General features: G+C 39.4%; 9 protein-coding genes across 9 annotated transcripts; 5 read left to right on the top strand and 4 right to left on the bottom strand.

Annotated features, from left to right (window-relative positions):
* Positions 1-58: 58 nt before the first annotated feature.
* On the top strand, positions 59-1,817 carry LOC114921807 (histone H1-like). Its single transcript, XM_029282323.2, has one exon. It carries the CDS (start codon positions 76-78, stop codon positions 691-693), a length of 618 nt encoding a protein of 205 aa, XP_029138156.2. The 5' UTR covers positions 59-75; the 3' UTR covers positions 694-1,817.
* On the bottom strand, positions 1,635-17,993 carry LOC114917302 (histone H2AX-like). Its single transcript, XM_065958237.1, has 3 exons — positions 17,498-17,993; positions 7,175-7,181; positions 1,635-3,040 (listed from the first exon to the last, which is right to left on the bottom strand). The coding sequence occupies exons 1-3, from the start codon at positions 17,875-17,877 to the stop codon at positions 2,642-2,644; spliced, it is 786 nt and encodes a 261-aa protein (XP_065814309.1). The 5' UTR covers positions 17,878-17,993; the 3' UTR covers positions 1,635-2,641.
* Positions 3,364-3,980, top strand: LOC114921808 (histone H3). Its single transcript, XM_029282324.2, has one exon. It carries the CDS (start codon positions 3,387-3,389, stop codon positions 3,795-3,797), a length of 411 nt encoding a protein of 136 aa, XP_029138157.2. The 5' UTR covers positions 3,364-3,386; the 3' UTR covers positions 3,798-3,980.
* LOC110002827 (histone H2B-like) lies at positions 7,711-8,152 on the top strand. The gene has a single exon (XM_020658485.3). It carries the CDS (start codon positions 7,731-7,733, stop codon positions 8,097-8,099), a length of 369 nt encoding a protein of 122 aa, XP_020514141.1. The 5' UTR covers positions 7,711-7,730; the 3' UTR covers positions 8,100-8,152.
* LOC110005474 (histone H4) lies at positions 9,058-9,509 on the bottom strand. The gene has a single exon (XM_020660830.3). The coding sequence runs from the start codon at positions 9,455-9,457 to the stop codon at positions 9,146-9,148; it is 312 nt and encodes a 103-aa protein (XP_020516486.1). The 5' UTR covers positions 9,458-9,509; the 3' UTR covers positions 9,058-9,145.
* LOC110003493 (histone H1-like) lies at positions 15,704-17,122 on the top strand. Its single transcript, XM_020658999.3, has one exon. The coding sequence runs from the start codon at positions 15,726-15,728 to the stop codon at positions 16,353-16,355; it is 630 nt and encodes a 209-aa protein (XP_020514655.2). The 5' UTR covers positions 15,704-15,725; the 3' UTR covers positions 16,356-17,122.
* Positions 17,994-21,246: 3,253 nt separating the features above from the next.
* LOC110005472 (histone H2B-like) lies at positions 21,247-22,062 on the top strand. The gene has a single exon (XM_020660828.3). It carries the CDS (start codon positions 21,351-21,353, stop codon positions 21,717-21,719), a length of 369 nt encoding a protein of 122 aa, XP_020516484.1. The 5' UTR covers positions 21,247-21,350; the 3' UTR covers positions 21,720-22,062.
* Positions 22,063-23,135: 1,073 nt separating this feature from the next.
* On the bottom strand, positions 23,136-23,540 carry LOC110005476 (histone H4). The gene has a single exon (XM_020660833.3). The coding sequence runs from the start codon at positions 23,501-23,503 to the stop codon at positions 23,192-23,194; it is 312 nt and encodes a 103-aa protein (XP_020516489.2). The 5' UTR covers positions 23,504-23,540; the 3' UTR covers positions 23,136-23,191.
* A 3,026-nt stretch (positions 23,541-26,566) lies between these two features.
* Positions 26,567-27,127, bottom strand: LOC136179852 (histone H3-like). Its single transcript, XM_065958082.1, has one exon. It carries the CDS (start codon positions 27,110-27,112, stop codon positions 26,702-26,704), a length of 411 nt encoding a protein of 136 aa, XP_065814154.1. The 5' UTR covers positions 27,113-27,127; the 3' UTR covers positions 26,567-26,701.
* Between the last annotated feature and the right edge of the window lie 205 nt (positions 27,128-27,332).

Here is a 27,332-nt window from a genome sequence, read left to right as displayed (position 1 = left end):
CTCTTCACGGTTCTCATGTTCCCTATAAGTCCCGCCTCCTGTCAGTCTTCTCCACACGTCCAGTGAGAGATCAACATGGCAGAAGAAGCTCCAGCAGCACCAGCAGCAGCAGCCCCGGTGGTGAAAGCCCCCAAGAAGAAAGCGGCTCCTAAGCCGAAGCCGAAGTCTGATGGACCCTCCCTCCCGACGCTCATCGTCAGCGCTGTGTCTGAGTCCAAAGAGCGCAAAGGTGTGTCCTTATCGGCCCTGAAGAAGGCACTGGCCGCTAAAGGTGTGGATGTGGTTAAGGCTAACAAACGCATCAACGCCGCCGTGGTCAAGCTGGTAACAAAGGGCACTTTGGTTCAGACTAAAGGCAGTGGTGCCTCTGGATCTTTCAAGCTCGCAAAGAAAGAGCCCAAAGCCGCCAAACCAGCAGCGAAGAAGGTTGCAAAGAAAGCTCCAGCCAAGGCAAAGAAGCCCGCAGCAAAGAAAGCTACACCCAAGAAGAAGACTCCAGTCAAGAAAGTAGCAGCAGTCAAGAAGTCCCCGAAGAAGGTAGCAGCTAAGAAAGCTCCAGCAAAGAAGGCAACCAAAAAGCCTGCTGCAAAGAGTCCTAAGAAGGCTGCTGCCAAGAAAGTGGTGAAGAAGACTCCAGTGAAGAAAACTCCAACAAAGAAAACAGCAGCAAAGAAGACTGCAGCCAAGAAGTAAATCTGTCGACCAGCATTCAATGCATCAAAGGCTCTTTTTAGAGCCACCACAGCTTCCACTAAAGAGTCTGTCCTCAATGATCTAGAATCATGTAATCTATATAATCACCTCAGATTGTTGACATCAGCTTTTAGTGTTTACACTTCTCTCAGTCTTTTAGAGTCTGTCATTACTTTTCAGAGTATTATGTTTAAAATGCAGGATAGTAATACTTTAATAATGTAGGTATTTGTGTATAAACACCTCAATGAGTGTAATAAGTTGAATACATACAGTACAGTCAAGAAGAATCTCAGCTCAGTTTATTTGATCAAATGGACCTTCAACATTTTTCTTAATCTATAGAAACAGAATTCAGACAATAAATACAAATGGAGGGTGATCAACACTGAATCGTCCTCCAGGGGGAAACGTGTTGTCACAGCTTTGTGCAGTTGGCACACAGGTATACATATATGATGACATGGCACATGAAGTAAACATGAACAGGAAGAAAGACAGACGATGAAATAGGCCGGTCAGCGTGGAAGCTTATTTAGAGCTTCAACAGCTGAGGGAACAAAGCTCTTTGTAAAGAGGGTCCTCTTCCAGGTCAGAGTCCTGATGAGGACAAACTCTTACATTATGGTCCTGTAGAAACCCCCCTCCTCTTTCCCCACTCTCCATACTGAACAGCACAGTGTCTACTGTGGACTCTTTCAGGTTTCTGGGATCCACAATGTCCTGTCGCTGTGAAGGACCGGTAACCCTGCTATCAAGCACCCACCCTGAGTGTACAGAAGATTATTATAACCATTTTTATTTTTGAATAACTGAAATATTATCCTCTCACTGATCTATGCACACTGTGTATGTAAAGACTGTCAAAACTCTACCTCATATACAGTATATTAACCATCTGTTACATAACTATATATTTATTATCTTGTTCATCTCAGCAATTTTTGTGTGTGTGTGTGTGTGTGTGTGTGTGTGTGTGTGTGTGTGTGTGTGTGTGTGTGTGTGTGTGTGTGTGTGTGTGTGTGTGTGTGTGTGTGTGTGTGTGTGTGTGTGTGTGTGTGTGTGTGTGTGTGTGTGTGTGTGTGTGTGTGTGTGTGTGTGTGTGTGAGAGAGTGTGTGTGTGAGAGAGTGTGTGTGTGAGAGAGAGTGTGTGTGTGTGAGCATACATGGTCAATAAAGCTGATGAAGCTAAATCTGAATCTGTAGATTAAGTTACTAATAAGAGTTTAATTATGACCTATAAGCAGCCAGTATGCTACTAATTAGCATGCTAATTAACAAGTTAATGGTGAATATTATGACCTTCATTCAAAGTGACACCTAAATGGTTTCTAAACAGACTCTGAAAGATGATTCATGAATAAGATTATTAATCATCAATAGAAATAATCAAATGTAAAGAGTTATTCATTTTCACCATATTATTGAAAGAGCAAATTTTACATGGATAGAAAGTTTAAGGGAAACCGGACAGATACTTTCATACATTTTAGTTTATGATTATTTATTATTGATCTGTTGTTGACATTGGTGCATTTACAGCAAACAAAGAAAAAGCACAATTTCCCTCAGGTCACATTCAGATCAAACTAAATGCAGAGAGCTCATTTTAATATAATCAGTGTTCATGTGTTTCTACTCTATTATATAGTTTTCATTTCAACAGAATAAATACAAAACATCAGTGTTGGATTTAATTAACTGTTTCAAGCGGTATGCCACATCATTTGAATGATCTGAGCTCTGTTGATAACTATGTTTAACTATGTCCTCAATCCTCATACGCTGCTTGATGTCCTGCAATTATTCAAATACGATTGCACTTATTGTTACAGTAATAGCCTAAACATGTGTGCTACTACTTATGTATCAGAGGGATTTTCTCTTTAGTTGTGATGTGGTGGCTCTTAAAAGAGCCTTTGTGTTTGTTGAAGTCAGGGTTGGGTGTCTACTTCTTGGCAGCCTTCTCGGTCTTCTTGGGCAGGAGAACAGCCTGGATGTTGGGCAGCACTCCTCCCTGAGCGATGGTGACTCCTCCGAGCAGCTTGTTGAGCTCCTCGTCGTTGCGGACAGCCAGCTGCAGGTGACGGGGGATGATACGGGTCTTCTTGTTGTCACGGGCAGCGTTACCGGCCAACTCCAGGATCTCAGCGGTCAGGTACTCGAGCACAGCCGCCAGGTAGACGGGGGCTCCGGCACCAACACGCTGGGCATAGTTTCCTTTACGCAGCAGCCTGTGAACACGACCGACTGGGAACTGGAGTCCGGCACGGGAGGAGCGGGTCTTTGCCTTTGCTCTGGCTTTTCCACCGGTTTTGCCTCTTCCTGACATGGTGTAGGTTAATCTCTAGAGTCGGTACTGAGAGAAATAAGTTGTGTGCCGAGATGTCCCCGTTATATGTCCGCGTAGCGCGCTCGTTTTCCTGCCCCACCAACCAGAAAAGAGGCTTCGAGTTTAGCAGAGGAGGGCGGCCCCACTCGCAGCCTCGCTCCGCGATTTGAAAAACGTTTCTCCAATGAGCAGCGGAGCTCGATCCCCCCCCCTGCGGGACTGAGCTCCAGAAGCGGCTTTGTCACCAATCAGAGGCTAGAGGTCTGGAGCAGCGTCACTGTTTCACATCCGCTCACTCTTTTTAAAGGCAGCTCGTCTCCAGTCTCTGACACATTTACCTCTCACTCAGAGACTAGAAACCATGGCAAGAACTAAGCAGACCGCTCGTAAGTCCACAGGAGGCAAAGCCCCCAGGAAGCAGCTGGCCACCAAGGCTGCCCGTAAGAGCGCCCCGGCCACCGGCGGCGTCAAGAAGCCCCATCGTTACAGGCCCGGTACCGTGGCTCTCAGAGAGATCCGTCGTTACCAGAAATCCACCGAGCTGCTCATCCGCAAGCTGCCCTTCCAGCGTCTGGTCCGTGAGATCGCTCAGGACTTCAAGACCGACCTGCGCTTCCAGAGCTCCGCTGTCATGGCTCTGCAGGAGGCCAGCGAGGCTTACCTGGTCGGTCTCTTCGAGGACACCAACCTCTGCGCCATCCACGCCAAGAGGGTCACCATCATGCCCAAAGACATCCAGCTGGCCAGAAGGATCCGCGGAGAGAGAGCTTAATCTGTTTACTCTCCAAAACAACCACAACGGCTCTTTTAAGAGCCACCACATTTCACTAAGACATCTTCCTCTACTCTTCACTTCATACTGATGACTTTATTATTTCATTCTAGTCTCATGTTTTACACTACTTGCTGCCTACAATACTGCAACCACAATAACATTATAATGTAGTTATCTCTAACCATACAGAGCACAGACCTATCAAAAAGTTATTAATATAATAAACACTACATTTATCTTAACATCTTATGTATTCTTCACTTAAGTATATTTGAATTTCAGGAGTTATTCAAATTAATCACTAGAGTTTGCCAGATAGATATAAACAGTACACATATATTTAATATGTATTATCTAGTAAAGAGACATTGTCAATATTTAATCTCCCTCATGTTTCCTGACAGGTGCAGATTTGTAGAATCATCATTCAGCTAAAAGAGCTTCAATAAATCACCAGAACACACTATGAACTCAGGAATCACTTCATTATAGACTTTTATTATTATAGACATTATATTTTTTCAATAAATAATTGAATCCCATAAAACATTGAAGTTGACACCATTACTTCTACAGGCCTTTAAGTTTGGATCACAAACAGGTTCACTAATGACCACTTGGAATAAATGTCACAGTGATTCATAAAGACGGTTAAGATGCTACAGGATGCTCCTCATACAGATCCATATCATTTTTAAATACTGATGATTGAATACTAACTTTAGTTATAGCCTGTAGATTAAAGGATGCTGTACCTGATATTATAAACAATGATGAATGCAGGTTAAGATCCACCACATTAGTTTAATTATCTTTAAAGAAGCACTATGGGAACAAATAATGACCTCTAAATACACAGTTCTCTGAACCACCACAGACACATCAAAGAGTCTCATATAAGAAAAGTATATTCATCAAATGTATGTGTGTATATATAACACTTTTTATACATTAATGTACACGTACACACACACACACACACACACACACACACACACACACACACACACACACACACACACACACACACACACACACACACACACACACACACACACACACACACACACACACACACACACACACACACACACACACACAATCTACAACAATTTGTAAAAAAAACAAACAAATCTAGTTAAAAAAGTGATTGATGACTGAGGAAACACGCTGTCCAAGGTGCTGAAATGATCTCTGCTGCAGCATGTTGTGTCATTTGTTAAGAAACAGAATAAAAAGAGTAATAATCTTCCTTCAACTCGGTGTGAATGATTTCAAGATGTTAAATGTTTTCTTCACCTCCTGCTCAATGTGGAGCTCAGTCAGTCTAACAGGAGTCACACTGCAGCTGCTGGTCAGAGGGGGGCGCTAATGCTTCATAAAAATGAACAATGACATATTCATTGTGTCCCCGTTAGATAAAGAATGAATATTAATTTAAAGTCTAGGGACGACTTAAGTGGAGGTGAATGTGATTGTTCAAATACATGTCTGAGGTATTCTGAGCGGATTGTTCTGATGACAGTCAGACATCCTGAACATTAAAGTGTGAAAATGAAACAAAATGAACAATAACAGATACATTTTCTCTCATTGAATGAGCTCATTGCTTATGTCCATGTTTAATAAATCAGAAAAGAAGGATGAAGTGGTGCAGGATGATTAAAAGTAAACTACGGTGAGTCTGACTGAACAAACCTATTTTATAATTGTGAGAGTATTTTAAAGTGTTTGCGATGACATTTTTTTCAATACTTCTAACAATTTTCCTAAACTCTTTACACAGTTAGCACAACATTACAACAACCAAGGCCAGAACAATGGATTTTGTTGTTCATATTGTAGATTGAAACACAAATATATCCCCTGTATTTATTCCCGTTGCGCCTGAGAAACAGCTGATTTAAGTTATGCTAATAGATCAATCTCAACTGATTCCCACATAGGAAACACACTCAGGTGTATAGAGTAAAAAAATGGGGGTAACTGATGAAATAAGAGCTTCTATCATAGACCATGTCATAAACCATGGGCTATCATACAGAATGGCTGGTGAACGAGGACAGCCAAATCTCAGCCGGGACACAGTGGTAGCCATTGTCTGGATTTTTAGAGAAACAGGTAGGATATTTTATAATGGCTTCTCCTACTGCAAAGTGTAAATAATTGAACCATGTTTTACAGTTACTGTAATCGTCCGGTTTCTAATATGTAACTGTATTTTGTCTCTCTAAGGATTCAACGTCTACCTCCCTCAGGGGGCAGAGGAAAGCCCCTAAATGAGGAACAGGAACTTGCCATTATCAACATGGTGATTTTTGTCTCTGGCTTCTTTTTTTCATAAACCGTACATTATATAAAGCTACTATGATATGGGTCATTCCTTTTTTGTTTTGAATTCCTGCAGAAAAATAAACAAAATGCATGTGTTTACTAAACCCAACAAAACAGAAATGTAGAGAGGCTTCAAGAGAAAACACAATCTATGATCAATATGTTGTAATGTACTGTCTATAAGGGCAGACCTGACACACATGAAGTCATGCAGTTTCTGTTATTCCATCTGATGTTAGTGTTTTTATGACATTGTGATGTGATTGACTAAATGTTCCTGTTGGAAGACAACATGTGTTAGTGTTTTGGTGGACACGGTGTGTTGTATTTGTGTATTATTGTATTTTGAAAATGAGTGTTAGAGTTTAGTTTGAAATGGGTTTGGAGCATGAAATTAACTGTTTTGCCAATTGTGTGTTTTAGGTGTGTTGGTGTGTTAAGAGTTTATGAAACTTGTTAAAAGAAAAAATGGTCATAGCAATTGTAAAAAACTGCAATTCTGACAAAAAATATATAAATGAGAGAAAAATTAATGGAAATCATTGTTGATTTTTATTACATTTACACACCAGTGAGGTAGACATCATTATCTATTATAACACTTAAAATAAAAGTATCAACCCTTAACTTGTGGAGAGAATAGCTATGAAAAAACTGAGACTGTGATGATCACAACTTACATTTAAAAACTCTCCAGAACATTTAGAAATATTTCAGTGTTCCTCTTTTTACAATATATTCAACTTTAACTAATGGATACTTTGCTTTATTGTTTTTAATATATAAATATGTAGAAACATATCAATTTAGATGAGTCAATAATAAACTAAATATACATAAACAGTTATAATCATATGAAATGTGTTTGACTCAAGGTGAATAGTCCTGCAGTGAATAAGTGATGATGGTCCAGTTATCACGATGAATCCAAACTACAGAAACTGTCTACATGTCATCAACAGCTTCAAACTGAAGGAGACAAAACAAAACACTTATTATTCTGAATACTCAGTAACCAGGCTGTTCTGGAGAATCTGGACAATTTTACTGACAATCATATGAATGGTTCAATTGATTTTATTTCCTAAAGATTTAATTTTATTCTAAATAAATAAATAAAAATGTCAACAGACAATTAACCTCTTTATAGTATAAATGATCAATGGTCAATTTTAAATCCATGAATCCAAATTAAATAAATCTCAGGTAGGCTTCACAGTATTCATCATCACTGAATGTAAAATGATTTTACACTTTTAAATCTAATTAACAATAAGAAAGCTATAAATACGTTAAACCTGATTCCATATGTATTTGAAGAGGGTAAATGTTAATGCTGTCTGATTTGTATTTTGTTTATTAAACAGCTCGTGCTGCAGCTCCTCGGAGTGATCAATGGTGGTCGCTACTTTGCTAAACCCTAAAGGACCTCAGACCTCAGCGCCGGTCACATGACTGAAAGCTAAGAATTGCTCAGTGTGGCGGTCAGCCAATCCTGTGAGAGCAACAGCACATGCTGTTTGCTTTAACGCCAAATATAAGCAGCTTTCTGACACTCACTTCGATATCAGTTTTGGAGACCCCCACTCAACAAACATGCCTGAAACCGTGAAAGCGCCCAAGAAGGGCTCAAAGAAAGCCGTCTCTAAAGCCACCAAGACCGGCAAGAAGAGGAGAAAGTCCAGGAAGGAGAGCTATGCCATCTACGTCTACAAAGTCCTGAAGCAGGTCCACCCCGACACCGGTATCTCCTCCAAGGCTATGGGCATCATGAACTCGTTCGTGAGCGACATCTTTGAGCGCATCGCCGGGGAGTCCTCCCGTCTGGCTCACTACAACAAGCGCTCCACCATCACCTCCAGGGAGATCCAGACCGCTGTCCGCCTGCTGCTGCCCGGTGAGCTGGCTAAACACGCCGTGTCTGAGGGCACCAAGGCTGTGACCAAGTACACCAGCTCCAAGTAAACCCGCTGATCACCAGCAACACAACGGTCCTTTTAAGGACCACACAACACTTCATCTAAGAGCTGAAATCCTGATTGTTCTATTACACCCAACAATAGATCATCTCTGCATATGTGGGCCATTAATTTAGTGTTGAGAAGTCTGACAACTCACCATACCACATTATTATTCACATTCATTGATGTTACAGAGCGGTTGAAATGTGAAATTGTCACCTTAAACCAACGAACGATAGAAAGTCCCAGCCTTGGATATGTCTAATCTACCATCTACATTAAAATAAGGGTTGAATGAAACTAATGTATAATGAAATCAGGTTTAGTCAATAATTTGCTGAAGTCAAACGTGTCAGTTAAAGTTGTATTCACGAAATGACTTGTCATTGACTGAAATAAACCGTGACAACTTCAGGGTTACAAGAATGACATCTGAAAATGTGTATATATATATTGGGTTATGTCAAGTGTTTGTAAATTAAAGATTATAATCAAATGCAGACCCTAATCAGCTGGATAAAAGAACATTATTCTTTAATGATCAGCAATGTTTATAATATCCTGCTATCTAGATATATAGTGTCATTAATTGTTGCTATACAATAAGAAATTCAAATCAATTTCTCACAGTCAGCTAAATCAGAGGACATTCAGGGTCCATACAAGTCATCTGTTATATTTCTCCTCTATGGGGATGAGACAGCATCTCCCTTCATCTAACTTTACATGAGTAGTTATGGACAGTTAGTAAATCTTGTGGATTGAAACAGCAAAAGGATGAGAGATCAAGACATGGATGTGGATGTTAGTAGTCTCTGAATTAACTATTGGTCACCTCAAGTTTGAGGACTTTGCAGCAGACAACTACATACACTAACTTGAAGTGTACTTTGCTAAGGTGAGTTTTTTTCCTTATATAGTTAAAGAGATACTTGATTTAAGTCACTATATTATTAACATTTTCTAGTGTATATAGAATGACTCTTTAGATGAATTGAGTGGCTCTTAAAAGAGCCTTTGGGTTTGAGTGTGAGTGGGTCAGGTTCAGGTTTAACCTCCGAAGCCGTACAGAGTGCGTCCCTGTCTCTTCAGAGCGTAAACCACATCCATGGCGGTGACGGTCTTTCTCTTTGCATGCTCGGTGTAGGTGACAGCATCACGGATGACGTTCTCCAGGAACACCTTCAACACGCCACGGGTCTCCTCGTAGATGAGACCAGAGATACGTTTGACTCCACCACGACGAGCCAGACGGCGGATAGCGGGCTTGGTGATTCCCTGGATGTTATCACGGAGGACTTTACGGTGACGCTTAGCGCCTCCTTTACCGAGTCCTTTACCTCCCTTTCCTCTTCCAGACATGTTAGCAGATCAGTTGTTGAGAGCTGAATAATACTGTGTCAGAATTCACGGTTAATTATATCTAGTCTCTGAGAACCTTATAGAAGACTAAGTCTACTCTTCTTCTTCGCTCATGTATTTCAAACACAAAATCTCATGAATCATTAGCGCCCCCCTCTGATCAGCAGCAGGAATCAGGGACAGCGTGACTCCTGTTAGACTGACTGAGCTCCACATTGAGCAGGAGGTGAAGAAAACATCCAACATCTTGGATTGAAATCTTTCACACCGAGATGAAGGAAGATTCTCACTGATTGCACAGCTCTGGACAGCTCCCTATGTCAATACTGTTCATTTACAACTCTGTTTTTGCACATTGACATTTATCTCCAGCAGTATGTTGTATTTAATATTTTCATATTTAAGACTAGAAGTAATGCTAAGTTAAATCCTGATTGTATATATATTCACATTCTTAGTTTTGATATTTTTAGTGCTTATTTACTTTGTATTTAATATTATATTGTGTTTATTTACTCATACAGTGTGTTTGATAACCTGCTGCTGTGACGCCACAATTTCCCAGTTTGGGATCAATAAAGTATTTATATTCTATTCTATTCTATTCTATTATTACTGTTTGTATTCTATTTCTAAACAAATGACACAACATGCTGCAGCAGGGATCATTTCAGCGCCTCGGACAGCGAAAGTCATGAAAAAAAAAAAAGATGACTGAATGTTACGACGGAGGATTAGGGCCACGTTGAAAACATTTATTTATTTTTTTATTTTGAGATTACAGTCGTAAATTTACAAGATTAAACTCATAAATGTATGACTTTATTCTCATAAATTAACGAGTTCGAGACCAGCCTGCACGGAAATGATGAAGTAATTAATGTAAGTAAGTAATGTCTTGAATAAATAGAATAAATGAATAAAGTCGTTATTTTTAGTCTCTATCAGAAGAGCAGCAGCATCCTGTTGGAGCATCTTGTCCTAAAGGTTTCACTAATAAGGAAATAGGATACTTCCTTGTGTAGTCAGTAAAAACGGTTCAAGAGAAGTTTTCACTTCAACTTGTTTATCTGTAAAATGATGAACAGGACACAAACTGTCTCTGCACATGAGACACTTTAACAAGGCAGACAGATAACAGACACAAATAGTTGTGTTGGGGCTTTACTTATGCAGATATGAAACTACACATGCTTTTGGCACATCATCATCTTCACATTGTCATAAAATATCAGCACCCTGAAAAGATACTGCAAGAAACTGAAGAAAGAACCACACTGACTGGCAGGAAGTTATCTGCAGAGGAAAAGATTAAACGTTCTACTTTCATCATTTTGCGCAGACTGGTCTCAAACTCATTCATTTATGAGTTTAATCTCTTAAATTTAGTACTTTATTCTTGTTAATTTACTACTTTAATGTCAAAATTTAAAAAATAATAATAAATAATTAACGTGGCCCTAATCCTCCATCGTAAAATGTTGAAACAAAGATAAATCAATTATTTTACAACTGAACCAAATGAGGTAAACATTATGTTCAAAAGCACAAAATCAACACAAATATAAAAAAAATATGTAGAGAGAACAGGAAGAAGACATCAAACTGAACATAAATAAATCAAAACTTACCCTTTATGTGAGTCTCTGCTGCAACAGACACAAAACACAGAAGTGAATCAGAATCAGAATCATTTTTTATTGCCAAGTGCTCTTACACACATAAGGAATTTGTCTTTGTGTATTGGTGCAAAAAACAGTTAACAAAGAAAGCTTTGACATTATTTTATTTTTTGTCTCATGATGCTTGATTAATGTTTAAGGATTTTAACCATAATTCATTTAATGAGCCATTCCCAGTTTCACTGTACCAGCCTGGTGTACTTAGACTTGAATGATGTAATCTTTGAGGATCAGGATCATCCAGGAAGCTCAGACAAACTGATACACAGAGTTTGATAGATAACCAGGGAAGTTTCTAACTTTAGTGAGGACACTCGTTTTGGTTACGAGTCTCACATCTTGTTTGAATGTAAGAATGTGAGTGTAATGATCTACACAGAAACATATCTGCCAATGTGAACTAACCATCTATGTAGAAGTTATTTTGTTGTTACAATCAGATAAATTTGTAAATTAGGTACCTTTTTATCCTTCTGTTGTTTAAGTTCTATCTGTTTGATTTTGACCACACCATGCACTACTGCTTTGTTTTTTTTATTACTGTGTGTTGTGTTAGTGCTCCGTACCATGTGATATGATCATGAGCCGTATAAATAACTGAAATGAAAGATTGAATAACATTAAAAAGCCTTTAAGACTCAATACACCACATTGTTCCACTAAAACACTGACACACATGAAATGATCTAAATCAGCTCAAATGTGATATTTGTTTGTAAAACACTGTGTGATAATAACTACAGGGCTTGGACTTCTTAGATAGGATAGGATAATACTTTGTTGATCCCCAGAGGAGAAATTCAGGCGCTGCAGCAGCACAAGACAAGTAGAAGAAGTTCAAACAAAATAAAAATGTTAACAGAATAGATTAGATGAATAGAAATAGAAATAGTGGGTATATATGAAGGTGACGTTAACTATGCAGGGAATTAAGACATTATGTGCAGTGAATGGCAAGATAAAGTGACAAGTGATGATTAAAGTTACTTGGTATGATCGATAGCATCAAGTCATGTAAAGACCAGTGAAGAGAGGCAGTTTTGTATCTCTGTAAGGCAGAGTGCAGTTATAGAGTACAATGATAATGATGGTGTGATAATAATTTCATTCAATTTCAAACCTTTATTTATTCTCGAAAAGACACTGAGGTTTCACTCATTTCCAATGCTGTCGAGATTACAAGCACAGTAAAACAAGCAAAAACACATCAAACACTCAGGATCAGTGACAAAAACCACTGAGATCAATTAAAACAGTTACAATTTGAAACAAAGTTGTTCGAAATCAAATTCCTGAACTCTGGAAGAGAGGGAAGAACTCCGATCCTTAGAGTTTGCTGGAGGGCGTTCCATGAATTTGGGGCATCAAAAGAGAATACAGATTTACAAGATTCAGTACACATTTGCATGTAAAGTCATAAATAAACAAATTCATTGACCACGTATATATTGGTTTCAAATTGTGATACAAAAGGGGTGTGTGAGAAAAAAAAGAGATATACATATAAATATACATACATACTTACATACTCATACACATGTGCACATACTGATACCTAAACATATCCATAAGAACCTCGTTAAACACCAACATCCAACTGTACAATTACTTTCTGAACCTTATACTTAATCCAGACAGGCTAAGGCTCAGAGAATGTTTTCGGTCACTGTCACTGCCCGCTCCATAGATACTAATTACAAGTAGTCTTTAAGACAGCTGTCCATGTCAAAACAATTCAGCTTTCTTACCTTCCAATTCATAAGAATTATCTGTTTGACAGATAGAAAGGCTAATCCAATCAAGTTATTTTGAATTATTTTGAGGTTACCCCATCTTTCTTATTTCCCAGTATACCCACTGTTGGACTTAATGTGAACGTTCATCTTAAGTATTTTGCACAGAAAAGTGTGTAAAAATGTGTCTTCAGTCTGGATTTAAAAACAGAGACAGTGTCATCAGATCGTACATCAGCAGGAAGACTGTTCCAAAGCTGAAGAGTCACTACAGAAAATGTTTGATAAACCTTTGACCTTAGTCTGGACTGTGGAACTACTAGGAGGCCTGACCCTGCAGATCTCAGAGGCCATTTGGTTGTTAAGGAGTGAGGAGTTAAGGAGTGAGGAGTTAAGGAGCGAGGAGCTGGTGCTGTTAGAATTAACTGCTGCCTTCGATACAGTTGATCATCAGATTCTTTTATCTCGCCTCGAACTGTGTGTTGGCATTAAAAGTGATGTCCTAAATTGGTTTAAATCATACCTCACAGAGTGGACCTTTTCTGTTCATTTAGGCCTCTTACTCCTCAGTTGCGGCCCCACTAGCCTGTGGGGTCCCTCAAGGCTCCATTTTAGGCCCCATTCTAACACAGATGCTCTTGGAAGTTCCAAGGTGCAGGTTGAAAACCTGAGGTGACAGAGCTTATGCTGTGGCTGCTCCCAATCTGTGGAACAGTCTACCTGTTAATATAAGAACTGCTCAGTCCATTGACAACTTCAAATCTTTGCTTAAAACTCACCTCTCTGCTCTGGCTTTTAATACAATTTGAGCTTGACATTTTGAAATTTTATTTATGCTCCTATTTATTGTGTTTTTATTGTGCTTCATTCTATATGTTATTTTACTTGTTTTTTTTACATTGTGTTTGTTACGCTTGTACAGCACTTTGGTCAATCAAGGTTGTTTTAAATGTTTCTATAGAAATAAAGATTGATTAATTGATTGATTGATTGATTGATTGATTGATTAAGGAGTTCATTTATGTAGTCTGGTGCATGGCCATGTAAAGCCTTGTAAGTTAGAAGTAAAAATTTTGAAATGGATCCTAAAAGGTAACCAATGCAAAGAGGCTACAAGTGGAGCGATGTGAGCGAAGCGTTTTGTCTTTGTCAGAAGTCGGGCTGCACTGAGGCAGGTGAACAGGGCGTTGCAAAAGTAAACTCGAGATGAAGTAATGGCATGAATGATTTGTATCACTTTGTATCATCCAATCTGTTGACTCTTGTTGTCATCTGTCCTGTGTGCAATGGTTATAAATGTTCAGAGAAACATAAATTCTTTATTTACATAAATATTTTTACTATAGTATTTACATAAAAAGCTTCAATATATTTTCTATGTATTCACATACACTGTTAATATACTTGTCACAGTAAAGAGGTACAGCTCGATCAGCAACCAATTTACTCACAACTCATATTTTATACTTATAAGATCAAAATTATTTCTACTCAAGTATATGAACTGTTTCCAAATTAAAGTGCTGAATTAAATGTGTCTAATCCCTGAGCATGTTCTTCATTCAAATATAAATTCACCTTTAATAGTTTTACAGGTTCTCACCTGGTTTAGCCTCAAGACCCCCCCTCTCTGACTTCTTCATGAAAAATCACAACTTTATAGTTTCTGAATTTTTTCTACATCTACACAACTTATATGGAAAGTTTGTGCTGTTTGGAACTCAGACGGTATGAAAAAAAAAACATGACAGAACAAAACAAGCATGTTTAAAAAGCACTTGACAGAATATTTCACACTTTTTTTTCATGCAAGCTGAAAAGGCCAGACGATCCACCTTTGGGTCCAAAAATAATAATTAAAAACAAAATCTAAAATATCTGTGAAAAATAGTTTAATATTTCACATAATAAAAGTTAAATGAGTTTCATATGAATGAACCTTAAAAAGTAATCATGACTCACAGTCTATCTGTAGAATCTTTACTGATCTTTTTACCTGAAATAAATCACAGAAGAGGAGAAATAACTCTGAGTCCACCATGATCAACGAGGAGATCAGCTGAGGAGAATTAGAGATTTATTTAATGTTAATTAATTTGATTAATGTGATGTTATTACTCAATTGACAGTGATGATTGTTAAACCTATAGACAGAAAACTGCTCTCCACACAAACTCAAACTGATGTGATGTATTCAGTCTCTCTCAGCACAGGAATGATTCATTATGTTGTTAGATTGTTACATCGTATTATTATAAACCTTTAACTTTGTGTCCTCTTGATGAATTCTATATTTTGGTCTGACCTGGAGATCAAACCCACATCATCATCTGAGTCTGTGTGACCTCCTGAGTCTCCGACAGCCTCCGTGTGTTTACCTCCACTGAAAACTCTCCGATTAAAACTAAACACATCAAAGTATAAGGTTAATGTTTGTTTTATTTCAATAACTGATGTCTCTTCTTACTCTATCATCCTTTTAAAACTTTCACAGGTCTCATTAAGACACTTTAGGAGCCGAAATGTGTCGGAAAATCCCGGCGTGTTGTCCAAACAGAGCGGGTATCATAGAGGTTTGAAGCCTGCTGTAATGAAATTAAAGAGACCTCGTCCACAAACATGAGCTGAATCTGAAGAGATGAAGGTTTTCTAACTGATGCGGGACGTTTTTTCCGTTTAAACAGATTCTCTGTGTGAGTTTAATCCCCATAAAGTTGAAGATAAAACACAAAGTGTCGCCACATTTCAGACAGGAAGAAGAGCGTCTGTGTGGGTTGACTCTTCACGGTTCTCATGTTCCCTATAAGTCCCGCCTCCTGTCACTCTTCTCCACACGTCCAGTGAGAGATCAACATGGCAGAAGAAGCTCCAGCAGCACCAGCAGCAGCAGCCCCGGTGGTGAAAGCCCCGGTGGTGAAAACCCCGAAGAAGAAAGCGGCTCCTAAACCGAAGCCGAAGTCTGATGGACCCTCCCTCCCGACGCTCATCGTCAGCGCTGTGTCTGAGTCCAAAGAGCGCAAAGGTGTTTCCTTATCGGCCCTGAAGAAGGCACTGGCCGCTAAAGGTGTGGATGTGGTTAAGGCTAACAAACGCATCAACGCCGCCGTGGTCAAGCTGGTAACAAAGGGCACTTTGGTTCAGACTAAAGGCAGTGGTGCCTCCGGATCTTTCAAGCTCGCAAAGAAAGAGCCCAAAGCCGCCAAACCAGCAGCGAAGAAGGTCGCAAAGAAAGCTCCAGCCAAGGCAAAGAAGCCCGCAGCAAAGAAAGCTACACCCAAGAAGAAGACTCCAGTCAAGAAAGTAGCAGTCAAGAAGTCCCCGAAGAAGGTAGCAGCTAAGAAAGCTCCAGCAAAGAAGGCAACCAAAAAGCCTGCTGCAAAGAGTCCTAAGAAGGCTGCTGCCAAGAAAGTGGTCAAGAAGACTCCAGTGAAGAAAACTCCAACAAAGAAAACAGCAGCAAAGAAGACTGCAGCCAAGAAGTAAATCTTCACACCAGCATTCAATGCATCAAAGGCTCTTTTAAGAGCCACCACAACTTCCACCAAAGAGTCTGTCCTCCTGTATAATATTTAAAATCCTCTAATATATGTCTGTAATCACCTCTGAATGTTGAATGTGGTCACATCCATGTGTTCAACAAACGATGAATAGGAAGTCCAAGGTAGTGAATCACAATATAAACTTTTTTCAGGCCAAGCTACATCTTCACACCCAGAAAGGAAACCAGAATCTGGAATAATAATTAAGGACATAGAATAAGACCTTAATTCTTTCCAAACAAATAAGGTTCTAAAGGGTTGACATATTTCAACTATTTATTGAACAGACAACCCTGATATTAGAGTTTAAGAAATGTATACATCCAAAAAACGTGTAGTGAAAACGACTTTTAACAAATACTGAGTATTTATTTTAACACCTTGTGGCCTCATGTCTCCGTTTGTCCGTTAGAATAAAAAATAAATGAGGTGAGAAATAACTTGGATTCATCGTACATCCAGGACAGGATGAGATGATTTTGTCACAAAATCACATGTAGAACTACAGAAAATAATGGTACAGTCAAATTATGACGTGGTTCATCACAGTCATGGGCTCTATTAAGAGCCACCACAACTTGTGTTAAGGAGTGCATCCTCAATGTGTATAATTATCGCCTATTGTTGAGAATAACACGATACTCGTGAGTGACAGTAACCATCATAATCCACCTTCATGTTAATGACTGTTTCTTTACTGACTGACAGAAGGTTTAAACTCTATTGATATTTTATTATTATAGGTGTGGTTATGGAACATTTATTGAAGTTGTGTAATTAAAATAAGATTGTGTTTATAAAATTCATCACGGGTGTTTCTCGACACACAAGATCTCATTCACTACTTCACTTACAAAAAGGTATAGGTATAAAGTACAAGTATTAAACTGGCTTAATTACTATAGATGTGGCGGTGGAGCGCTTTCTAAAGTTAGATTGTATTTATAACAAGATGTGTCTCAACTCACAAGTATTTTGGACAGTATATAACCTACTTCACATATAATAAGAATTTGCTGTTTTGTTGTGATGTGGTGGCTCTTAAAAGAGCCTTTGTGTTTGTTGAAGTCAGTATTGGGTCTCTACTTCTTGGTGGCCTTCTCGGTCTTCTTGGGCAGGAGAACAGCCTGGATGTTGGGCAGCACTCCTCCCTGAGCGATGGTGACTCCTCCGAGCAGCTTGTTGAGCTCCTCGTCGTTGCGGACAGCCAGCTGCAGGTGACGGGGGATGATACGGGTCTTCTTGTTGTCACGGGCAGCGTTACCGGCCAACTCCAGGATCTCAGCGGTCAGGTACTCGAGCACAGCCGCCAGATAGACGGGGGCTCCGGCACCAACACGCTGGGCATAGTTTCCTTTACGCAGCAGCCTGTGGACACGACCGACTGGGAACTGGAGTCCAGCACGGGAGGAGCGGGTCTTTGCCTTTGCTCTGGCTTTTCCGCCGGTTTTGCCTCTTCCTGACATGGTGTAGGTTAATCTCTAGAGTCGATACTGAGAGAAATAAGTTGTGTGCCGAGATGTCCCCGTTATATGTCCGCGTAGCGCGCTCGTTTTCCTGCCCCACCAACCAGAAAAGAGGCTTCGAGTTTAGCAGAGGAGGGCGGCCCCACTCGCAGCCTCGCTCCGCGATTTGAAAAACGTTTCTCCAATGAGCAGCGGAGATTGAGGCGGGGGCTCGATTAGTGATGTGTCTGTCATGAACGATTCGTTCAAAACAAATGAATCATCTGGGTGAACGAACTGAACTGAATCACTTACTGAAAAGAGTCGTTCATTTCTCAACTTCAGTTGCTCTCTCCTCTCTCCTCTCTCCTCTCTCCGTCTCGTCTCTCTCTCCAGACTGTAAGAGTCTCTCAAAGCCCGCCCTCCCTCTCCTCTCATGTCAGTGATACGTACTGACTGAACCAACAGGACGGAGTCGGTCAGGAGCTCTGTGTCACTAAAGCCCGTCTCTACTTCTCCCTCTCATGTCTCCAAAATCGAGGAAGTAGAAAATATATTATTTAACATTTAGGTGTCGCCAAAATGTTTCTGCTTTTTATATCTGCTGTCAGTTTACAAACGGCTTTTATATCCAACTAAATTTAACTCAGCTGACTGTTTTAACATCTACTAACGGTGTGTGTGTGTGTGTGTGTGTGTGTGTGTGTGTGTGTGTGTGTGTGTGTGTGTGTGTGTGTGTGTGTGTGTGTGTGTGTGTGTGTGTGTGTGTGTGTGTGTGTGTGTGTGTGTGTGTGTGTGTGTGTGTGTGTGTGTTCACTGAACGAACTGAGAGGAAGAGAGTAACTCGGAGGCGGAGCTCTCGTTCAGTTCGTTTAGTTCGTTCACGAATCAGATTTTGAGTTTAAAAAGATGATTATAATACATTCAATGTGACAATTACAAATATCTAGATGAAGAAACACATAAATGTTCATTTGATGCAGAATTGAACGCTGTGGTTTAATTCAGCTCTACAGCAGTTCTTCAACAGATGGTCAATTTTACGACTTTGCCGAGCTTGGTTTCGGTCACAGTTTATGTCTTTGGGGTCAATTCGTAGATAGCAGAGTGTTCTGTTTCCGCTCGGTTGTTTATCCCAGGTGTTGTAAAAGTTCATAATATCTTGTCTGAGAGGGAGACTTAAGTCATTGATCAGTTCCTTTGTTCCTTGGTAAAAGTAATGTGAATCCACAGTCCTGAGTCCTGCAGGAAGAGAGGTTGTAAAACGTGGCTGCTGATAGCGGCTACACTAAAGTGAAAAAATCTAAAGACAATTAACCTCACTGAAAGCTAACAACAAGAAAGCTATGGTTCTTTGACTACAATAACTTTCATGTCCTTTGGTCATATTCCAAAAAATAATTACAATTTAATAAATAGAGAATAACAACTTTTACCTTCTCTCCAATATGTATTTTACTTACTTTTCATGTGTTTTGCCCTTGTCCCACACTCAAACCTTGTATGTTCAACGATGAAAATGTATTATAAATCGTGATTAATCATATGAATGTTGATGTACTTGTATTAAGTAGTACTTAAACAATCAAAAAACATGTTAGTATTTAATGTTAGACAATTGTAAATATTCATTTTTACTCAAAATATATCTGTCACACAGTTTAACTGTTATTTCTACCACACTGATGTATTTTCCCATCAAAACGTCTGAAAGAGAGATTGGTTAGGTTTGCTTGCTTGAGCCGTTTTATTTCGTATAGGCTTCGCCCTCTAAGGCTATCGCTATTGGGTTTATCCCTCGCACACCTGCGCAGCACGGAAAGAGTTGTAGTCCACGGCCACCCACAGTCCAGCCACCCACGGTCCACCCCCAGGTATATAACCGGCTGAGACCTTGTGTTCTGTCCCTCTCTGTCGATTTTTATGGTACATCATTTCCAAACATGCTGTACCTCCATGGAAGTTTGTAGGTGTAAGATTTTTTAAAGTTAAATAAATGTCTTTTGTAAGCATTATGTGCGAAATATCAAATCAAAACTAAAATGTAAAAATTAGTTGCGGTTTTTCCCAAAATACTGTAAAAATGTAATTTCCATCACCATCATTTCCTACTGGTGGAAATGACATGTATACTGTTATGCTGACAATATGGACTGTATAACAGTAAAACTATGATTACTGATTATTTTAACCTATTTGTATCAACTCACATTTTGCATTTCAACAGAAATATTTCAAGTAAATGTGTTTACTGTTTTCAAATTAAGATTTTCTACATCAATGTACATAAATTACATTTCCATCACTGCACACATTTTTGGAAAATATTCAAAAAGTTCTAATTATACTTTAAAAACTTCTTCACAATGTGTTAGCTCACACTCTACTGAATGCAACATTATTATTTATTTATTTCAAAACAGTATTTACATAATACAACATTAGATTTCATATTGAGGTTAATGTGTGATAAACCATTTGAACCTTGTGACATTTAATTAATCTAATTAACAAATGTATAAACATTTTAAAATGGTATAAAATTGCAAAACTAGTTATGAAAAAGTAATGTATTATTTGGGGGTGTCATATGTCATGTATTTCTTAGACAAAATGCTGTTTGTTTAGATGTGGAGGAAATTACATTAGTTCATTAAGGGTCAGATTACTTTTCAAGAATGACCAAATTCTGTTGTGATGGTAGTTCATCCATTCTTGTACCTTAAAACTAGGCAAATTAGGTCACCTCATGAGACTTTGATAAGTGTAATTTGGGAGGCAGAAAAGGCAGAAAAGTGCACCAAGGTGAAGAAACACCTAAACACTGTAAACCTGATTCAAGACAGCGGAAATGTTTAATCTCTTGTGTGTGGTGGATGGATCACTCTAGAGAGAAACAGAAGGATGGAGACGGATAACTTTCTCAGCAGCACTTTACTGTCATCCACATTGTTCTGCTACACAACAACCACCACACTTCCTCGTTACTCATCACATGTCACGTCATTAGCCAATCAGAGATTAGGATGATTAAACTCAAGGCAAACACAGAAGTAGATTCAATATAATTTGGTCACAGTTACTAGGTGCTACTGCAAACATTAACACATGTAAATATATCAATATTAACTTTGTAAACTCAAATATGTAAATAGTTCACTGTATAAATGTTAACTTATTTTTAACTTAAATACATGGATTAAGTCAAATATATGAATTTACTTCACTTTTAAATCTTACAGTAGTTTTTCAAGAGATAAAATAAAAGCTTGTTCTGCAGCTCCTCAGAGTGATCAATGGTGGACGTTACTTTCCTAAACTCATTTTGCCCTCCAGGCCTCAGCTCCGGCCACGTGACTGAAAGCCTCGAGGCGCACCAATCGCAGCAAATCCTGTGTGAGCAACAGCACATCCTCATTTGCTTCAAGACCAGATTTTAACACATTTCTAACACTCACAGGATCATCCGTTTTTGAGACCACCACTCAACAAACATGCCTGAAACCGTGAAAGCGCCCAAGAAGGGCTCAAAGAAAGCCGTCTCTAAAGCCACCAAGACCGGGAAGAAGAGGAGAAAGTCCAGGAAGGAGAGCTACGCCATTTACGTCTACAAAGTCCTGAAGCAGGTCCACCCTGACACCGGTATCTCCTCCAAGGCTATGGGCATCATGAACTCGTTCGTGAGCGACATCTTTGAGCGCATCGCCGGGGAGTCCTCCCGTCTGGCTCAATACAACAAGCGCTCCACCATCACCTCCAGGGAGATCCAGACCGCTGTCCGCCTGCTGCTGCCCGGTGAGCTGGCTAAACACGCCGTGTCTGAGGGCACCAAGGCTGTGACCAAGTACACCAGCTCCAAGTAAACCCGCTGATCACCAGCAACTACTCAACGGTCCTTTTAAGGACCACACAACACTTCATCTGAGAGCTGAAATCCTGATTGTACTATTACACCTGCTGATGTGGGCACATTTATTTAGTATCAGGCTGTTATAAGGAAATTCAAATTGATGGGTGATTCATACTATGATCCACAAGGATTACTTGACCTTACAGCAGAAAAGTGTTGTGAAGTCGTGAACTTAGGCACAGCATCAAGAAACAGTTAAATATAACAATATGTAGATCCAAATAAAACTTATTAGTAATTTGTCATACAGGCAACAATCTACTCAAGTCAAATGTGTTTGCTATGTTATTCCACCCACCACCACCCTCTGTCCATTTATTGTTCTGTCTGACAACCCGAATAAATCTCATCAAATTCAAGCTATAAGAAAGTATCTATTCATAAATGTTTGCTTGAGAATCATTACAATGTATTGAATTTCCATCAGGGTCAATAAGAAATGTACAAACCCACAATTCATTGCTATTTTTAGATAATTATATAGAAGTGAAGGATACCACTCGTACTGGGCTGGTGAGGAATCGGGTGTTGGTATATTGCCAGATATGATTTTAGTGTGTGTTAAAGGCATAGATTCCAAATAGGAGACGTTGTAAATTTAATCATGAACAGGCCTTAATGGCAGTTTGCTTGCTTAAGCTCATTCCGTGAAAGTGTGGCTTTATACTTCAGAAATGTGTGTGCAGGTTTATGTGAATATATAGTTCAGAATGCTACTAAAAGCGAGCCATCATATCATTTTAAATAGGTTTCTCTTTAGTGCAAGTGTGTGGCTCTTGAAAGAGCCTTTGGGCTTCAGGATGAGGTTTAACCTCCGAAGCCGTGTGTGTGTGAGTGAGAGAGAGAGTCTCGCTCGTTCACTGAACGAGAGCTCCGTCTCCGAGTCTCTCTCTTCCTCTCTGATTTGTGTACTGAACAGAACGGTCAGGGAAAATAAATGTGATTGTTTTAGCAGCTTTCAGTTTGGAAACTGTAGCTTTATGCAGCTAAATTCTCAGCTCATTGGTTTATTATTCACCACCGGCTGTTCTCAGTACGATCGTGAGCAGAACTAAACATTCAGCTTATTAAATTCTGATTCACAGACAGAGCTGTAGAGAAGTACTGAACTGGTTCAGTACACTGGAAAAAACTGCTATTCACATCACTAGTCAGAATTCAAGTGATGAACAGGACTTCTTATTACATGTAGGACTCCTCAAGAGTGATGTGATTGTCGCCCCGTCCTGATGGTTCTCAACAGGAGTGTTGTTACGGCTACAACGCAGCAATTTCTTGCACTAATGCAACAACTCCGATTCTTAACACAAACATATTCACATTTTCTTTGTCTTCAAGTAAATTAGTTAGAAATGACTCTTCAGATGAATTGAGTGGCTCTTAAAAGAGCCTTTGGGTTTGAGTGTGAGTGGGTCAGGATGAGGTTTAACCTCCGAAGCCGTACAGAGTGCGTCCCTGTCTCTTCAGGGCGTAAACCACATCCATGGCGGTGACGGTCTTCCTCTTGGCATGCTCGGTGTAGGTGACAGCATCACGGATGACGTTCTCCAGGAACACCTTCAACACACCACGGGTCTCCTCGTAGATGAGACCAGAGATACGTTTGACTCCACCACGACGAGCCAGACGGCGGATAGCGGGCTTGGTGATTCCCTGGATGTTATCACGGAGAACTTTACGGTGACGCTTAGCGCCTCCTTTACCGAGTCCTTTACCTCCCTTTCCTCTTCCAGACATGTTAGCAGATCAGTTGATGAGAGCTGAATGATCCTGAGTCAGACTTCACGGTTAATTATATGTAGTCTCTGAGAACCTTATAGAAGACAAAGTCTACTCTTCTTCTTCGCTCATGTATTTCAAACACAAAATCTCATGAATCATTAGCGCCCCCCTCTGATCAGCAGCATGAATCAGGGACAGCGTGACTCCTGTTAGACTGACTGAGCTCCACATTGAGCAGGAGGTGAAGAAAACATCCAATATCTTGGATTGAAATCTTTCACACCGAGATGAAAGAAGATTATTTTTATTCTGTTTCTAAACAAATGACACAACATGCTGCAGCAGGGATCATTTCAGCACCTCGGACAGCGAAGGTCATCAAAAACATCCAGGAGAGGAGGACAGGAAGCTCCATCAGCACACCTTTAAGAAATGATGACTTAATGTTGAAACAAAAAGAAAGTCTATAACAACCCAACACAAAAATATGTTGTATTGTAGTTTATTTCAATAGCACAAATTCAATAAGTAAACATACTGAGAGAGCAGAACAAATACATAAAACTGAAAATAAATCAAAACTTTTCCTTTATGTGAGTCCCTTTAACAACAGACAGTTTAAATCCCAGAAGTGAAGCTTTGAAATTAGTTCAGTTTTAGTTTAAGTGTTTTCAAGGTAACTTAACATCATCGCATTTCTGTTTCTCATCTCTCTTTGGTTTTGTCTGCAGTATTTTTTTTCCTCGTAAGTTCTTGAGATTTGAGATTTGACTGTTTCCTCTCTCTTTTTTATTTCTACTTATAAATTCAATTATCTGCACATTACCTGGCTCTGTTCCTGTCTTAACCTGTTCATAAGGAAGCTCCTCACTTCAAACTCTGTCTCTCTTTAGAAGAGTCTTTTATAATATTTAGCAAATTCTTCATCTACTTTGTCTCATTCTGTCACAAGTTCAGCTCACTTCTTGTTTTCAAGTCAGTAATTTATCCTGTCTTGCTTCTTTACTCTATATGCTAGAAGTCATAATTCATGTTTTGCATAATTTCATTAAAGTCTCCACTTCCTCTGTTTGGATCATTTCCTCATCTTTGTGTTTCTTTCTTTTTTATTTCATTTTGAAATTTAAATTGTTTTATTCCAAACATGTGATGCTGTAATGTCTTCTGTTTGATTGTTTTAATCTTTATTTAAATGTTGTGTTGTAATATGAGAAACACTGCTTTAGCTCCTTCCCAATAAAGTCATCAGATTTATATCCCCAGTGTCATTTATAAGTTTTGTTTGATTATATATTTTGTTTCCTACAAATATTGTATGTGAAGATTTAAATATAATGTCACTATGACATGATGTCATGAGTCCCCTTTGTCTATTTAAATATGTATAAATGTGACATGAACACAATAAGGGAGGATGTGATATGTAACATAAAATAAGAAATCAAGGAATGAAACCTGTCAATAAGGCAGTGATTGTACCTTCCTGCGTTCATACTGTGTGGTGGTGATTTACTGATTTTATTTTAGCTGAACGGTGATTGTAGAAAAATACACACGACTCAGATGAGGAAGATTTTAAGTGATAACGATAGATGAAAAAAAAATGTATAGGCCATATGAGAAAACTGTAGACAAAAACCTCAGGTGATGTCGTCATGACACTCTGGGAGACATTTGGAACAGTTGGACATGGTTCTCTTCTGAAGGGTCGCTCACAGTGACTTTAATAAGAGACAAACTCTCCTACAGTCTGAATACATCAAAGAACATTTAAAACAACTAACACTACAGAAAACAACCACACCCATAGACAATCAACAGCAGAACGTCTACCCAAAGGCACTCCACACCTCCACACAATAGAATCAAACATGGAGAGCAGAGCAAAGAGAATCACACTGTTCTTAATAGAGATGATAATTACCAGTTGGTCAGTCACAGAGAGGTGATTCAGGAAGTCCTGAGATGAAAATCCAGCTTCACTCTTCTCTAATCCAAAGTGCTTCACAAGTTTATTAAAATTCCCTTACAGTGTAAAGTTCAACAGGAAAAGTTAAAGTGAGGCCCAGATGATGGAGGAGATAACCTGAAGACCTGAGGTCAACACACAATGTTTATATCCTGATAATTATCATTATCGTTTCATCTCCACGGCTTCATGTCGATATTTATAAAAGCAAACTGAAGAGCTTTTTACTGAATAGATATTATATATAGTATCTAACTTTAAACATATATCTGCGTCTGTTTTGTTGATTTAAAGATCATCTTTTAGTGTTTTATTATCTTCTTGTGTGTTTCCTCAGTCCATCAATCACTTTTTATAACAAGACTTTTTTATCATGTGCATGGATTGTGTGTGTGTGTGCGTGTGTGTGTGTGTGTGTGTGTGTTATATAAAGACACACACATTTGATGAATATACTTTTCATACATGAGACTCTTTGATGTGTCTGTGGTGGTTCAGAGAACTGTGTCTTTAGAGACCATTATTTGTTCCCATAGTGCGTCTTTAAAGATAACTAAACTAATGTGGTGGATCTTAATAATGATATGGATCTGTATGAGGAGCATCCTGTAGCATCTTAACCGTCTTCATGAATCACTGTGACATTTATTCCAAGTGGTTGTGATCCAAACTTAAAGCCCTGTAGAAGTAATGGTGTCAACTTGTCTTATGGGATTCAATTATTTACTGAAAAAATATAATGTCTATACTGAAGTGATTCCTGAGTTCATAGTGTGTTCTGGTGATTTACTGAAGCTCTTTTAGCTGAACGATGATTCTGGAAATCTGCACCTGTCAAGAAACATGAGAGAGATTAAATATTGACAATGTCTCTTCATTAGATAATACAAGTTTAGTATATATATATATATATACACACACACACACACCTGGCAAACTGGTGATGAATTTGAATAACCCATGAAATTCAAATATAGTTAAGTGAAGAATACATAAAATTTAAGATAAATGTAGTGTTTATTATATTAATAACTTTGTAATAGGTCTGTGCTCTGTATGGTTAGAGATGACTACATTATAATGTTATTGTGGTTACAATACTGTAGGCAGCAAGTAGTGTAAAACATGGGACTAGAATGAAATACTAAAGTCATCAGTATGAAGTGAAGAGTAGAGGAAGATGTCTTAGTGAAATGTGGTGGCTCTTAAAAGAGCCGTTGTGGTTGTTTTAGAGAGTAAAGAGATTAAGCTCTCTCTCCGCGGATCCTTCTGGCCAGCTGGATGTCTTTGGGCATGATGGTGACCCTCTTGGCGTGGATGGCGCAGAGGTTGGTGTCCTCGAAGAGACCGACCAGGTAAGCCTCGCTGGACTCCTGCAGAGCCATGACAGCGGAGCTCTGGAAGCGCAGGTCGGTCTTGAAGTCCTGAGCGATCTCACGGACCAGACGCTGGAAGGGCAGCTTGCGGATGAGCAGCTCGGTGGATTTCTGGTAACGACGGATCTCTCTGAGAGCCACGGTACCGGGCCTGTAACGATGGGGCTTCTTGACGCCGCCGGTGGCCGGGGCGCTCTTACGGGCAGCCTTGGTGGCCAGCTGCTTCCTGGGGGCTTTGCCTCCTGTGGACTTACGAGCGGTCTGCTTAGTTCTTGCCATGGTTTCTAGTCTCTGAGTGAGAGGTAAATGTGTCAGAGACTGGAGACGAGCTGCCTTTAAAAAGAGTGAGCGGATGTGAAACAGTGACGCTGCTCCAGACCTCTAGCCTCTGATTGGTGACAAAGCCGCTTCTGGAGCTCAGTCCCGCAGGGGGGGGGATCGAGCCCCCGCCTCAATCTCCGCTGCTCATTGGAGAAACGTTTTTCAAATCGCGGAGCGA

Source organism: Labrus bergylta, chromosome 8 (assembly GCF_963930695.1).
Source record: "Labrus bergylta chromosome 8, fLabBer1.1, whole genome shotgun sequence".
NCBI classification, from domain to species: Eukaryota; Metazoa; Chordata; class Actinopteri; order Labriformes; family Labridae; genus Labrus; species Labrus bergylta.
The sequence above is the reverse complement of the archived record's forward strand: the minus strand, read 5'-3'. Positions and strand labels throughout refer to the sequence as shown.

What these genes read in the sequence shown, in the direction of transcription:
- LOC114921807 (XM_029282323.2), top strand. Translation starts at nt 76, where the DNA reads ATGGCAGAAGAAGCTCCAGCAGCACCAGCAGCAGCAGCCCCGGTGGTG.
- LOC114921808 (XM_029282324.2), top strand. Translation starts at nt 3,387, where the DNA reads ATGGCAAGAACTAAGCAGACCGCTCGTAAGTCCACAGGAGGCAAAGCC.
- LOC110002827 (XM_020658485.3), top strand. Translation starts at nt 7,731, where the DNA reads ATGCCTGAAACCGTGAAAGCGCCCAAGAAGGGCTCAAAGAAAGCCGTC.
- LOC110005474 (XM_020660830.3), bottom strand. Translation starts at nt 9,457, where the DNA reads ATGTCTGGAAGAGGAAAGGGAGGTAAAGGACTCGGTAAAGGAGGCGCT.
- LOC110003493 (XM_020658999.3), top strand. Translation starts at nt 15,726, where the DNA reads ATGGCAGAAGAAGCTCCAGCAGCACCAGCAGCAGCAGCCCCGGTGGTG.
- LOC114917302 (XM_065958237.1), bottom strand. Translation starts at nt 17,877, where the DNA reads ATGTCAGGAAGAGGCAAAACCGGCGGAAAAGCCAGAGCAAAGGCAAAG.
- LOC110005472 (XM_020660828.3), top strand. Translation starts at nt 21,351, where the DNA reads ATGCCTGAAACCGTGAAAGCGCCCAAGAAGGGCTCAAAGAAAGCCGTC.
- LOC110005476 (XM_020660833.3), bottom strand. Translation starts at nt 23,503, where the DNA reads ATGTCTGGAAGAGGAAAGGGAGGTAAAGGACTCGGTAAAGGAGGCGCT.
- LOC136179852 (XM_065958082.1), bottom strand. Translation starts at nt 27,112, where the DNA reads ATGGCAAGAACTAAGCAGACCGCTCGTAAGTCCACAGGAGGCAAAGCC.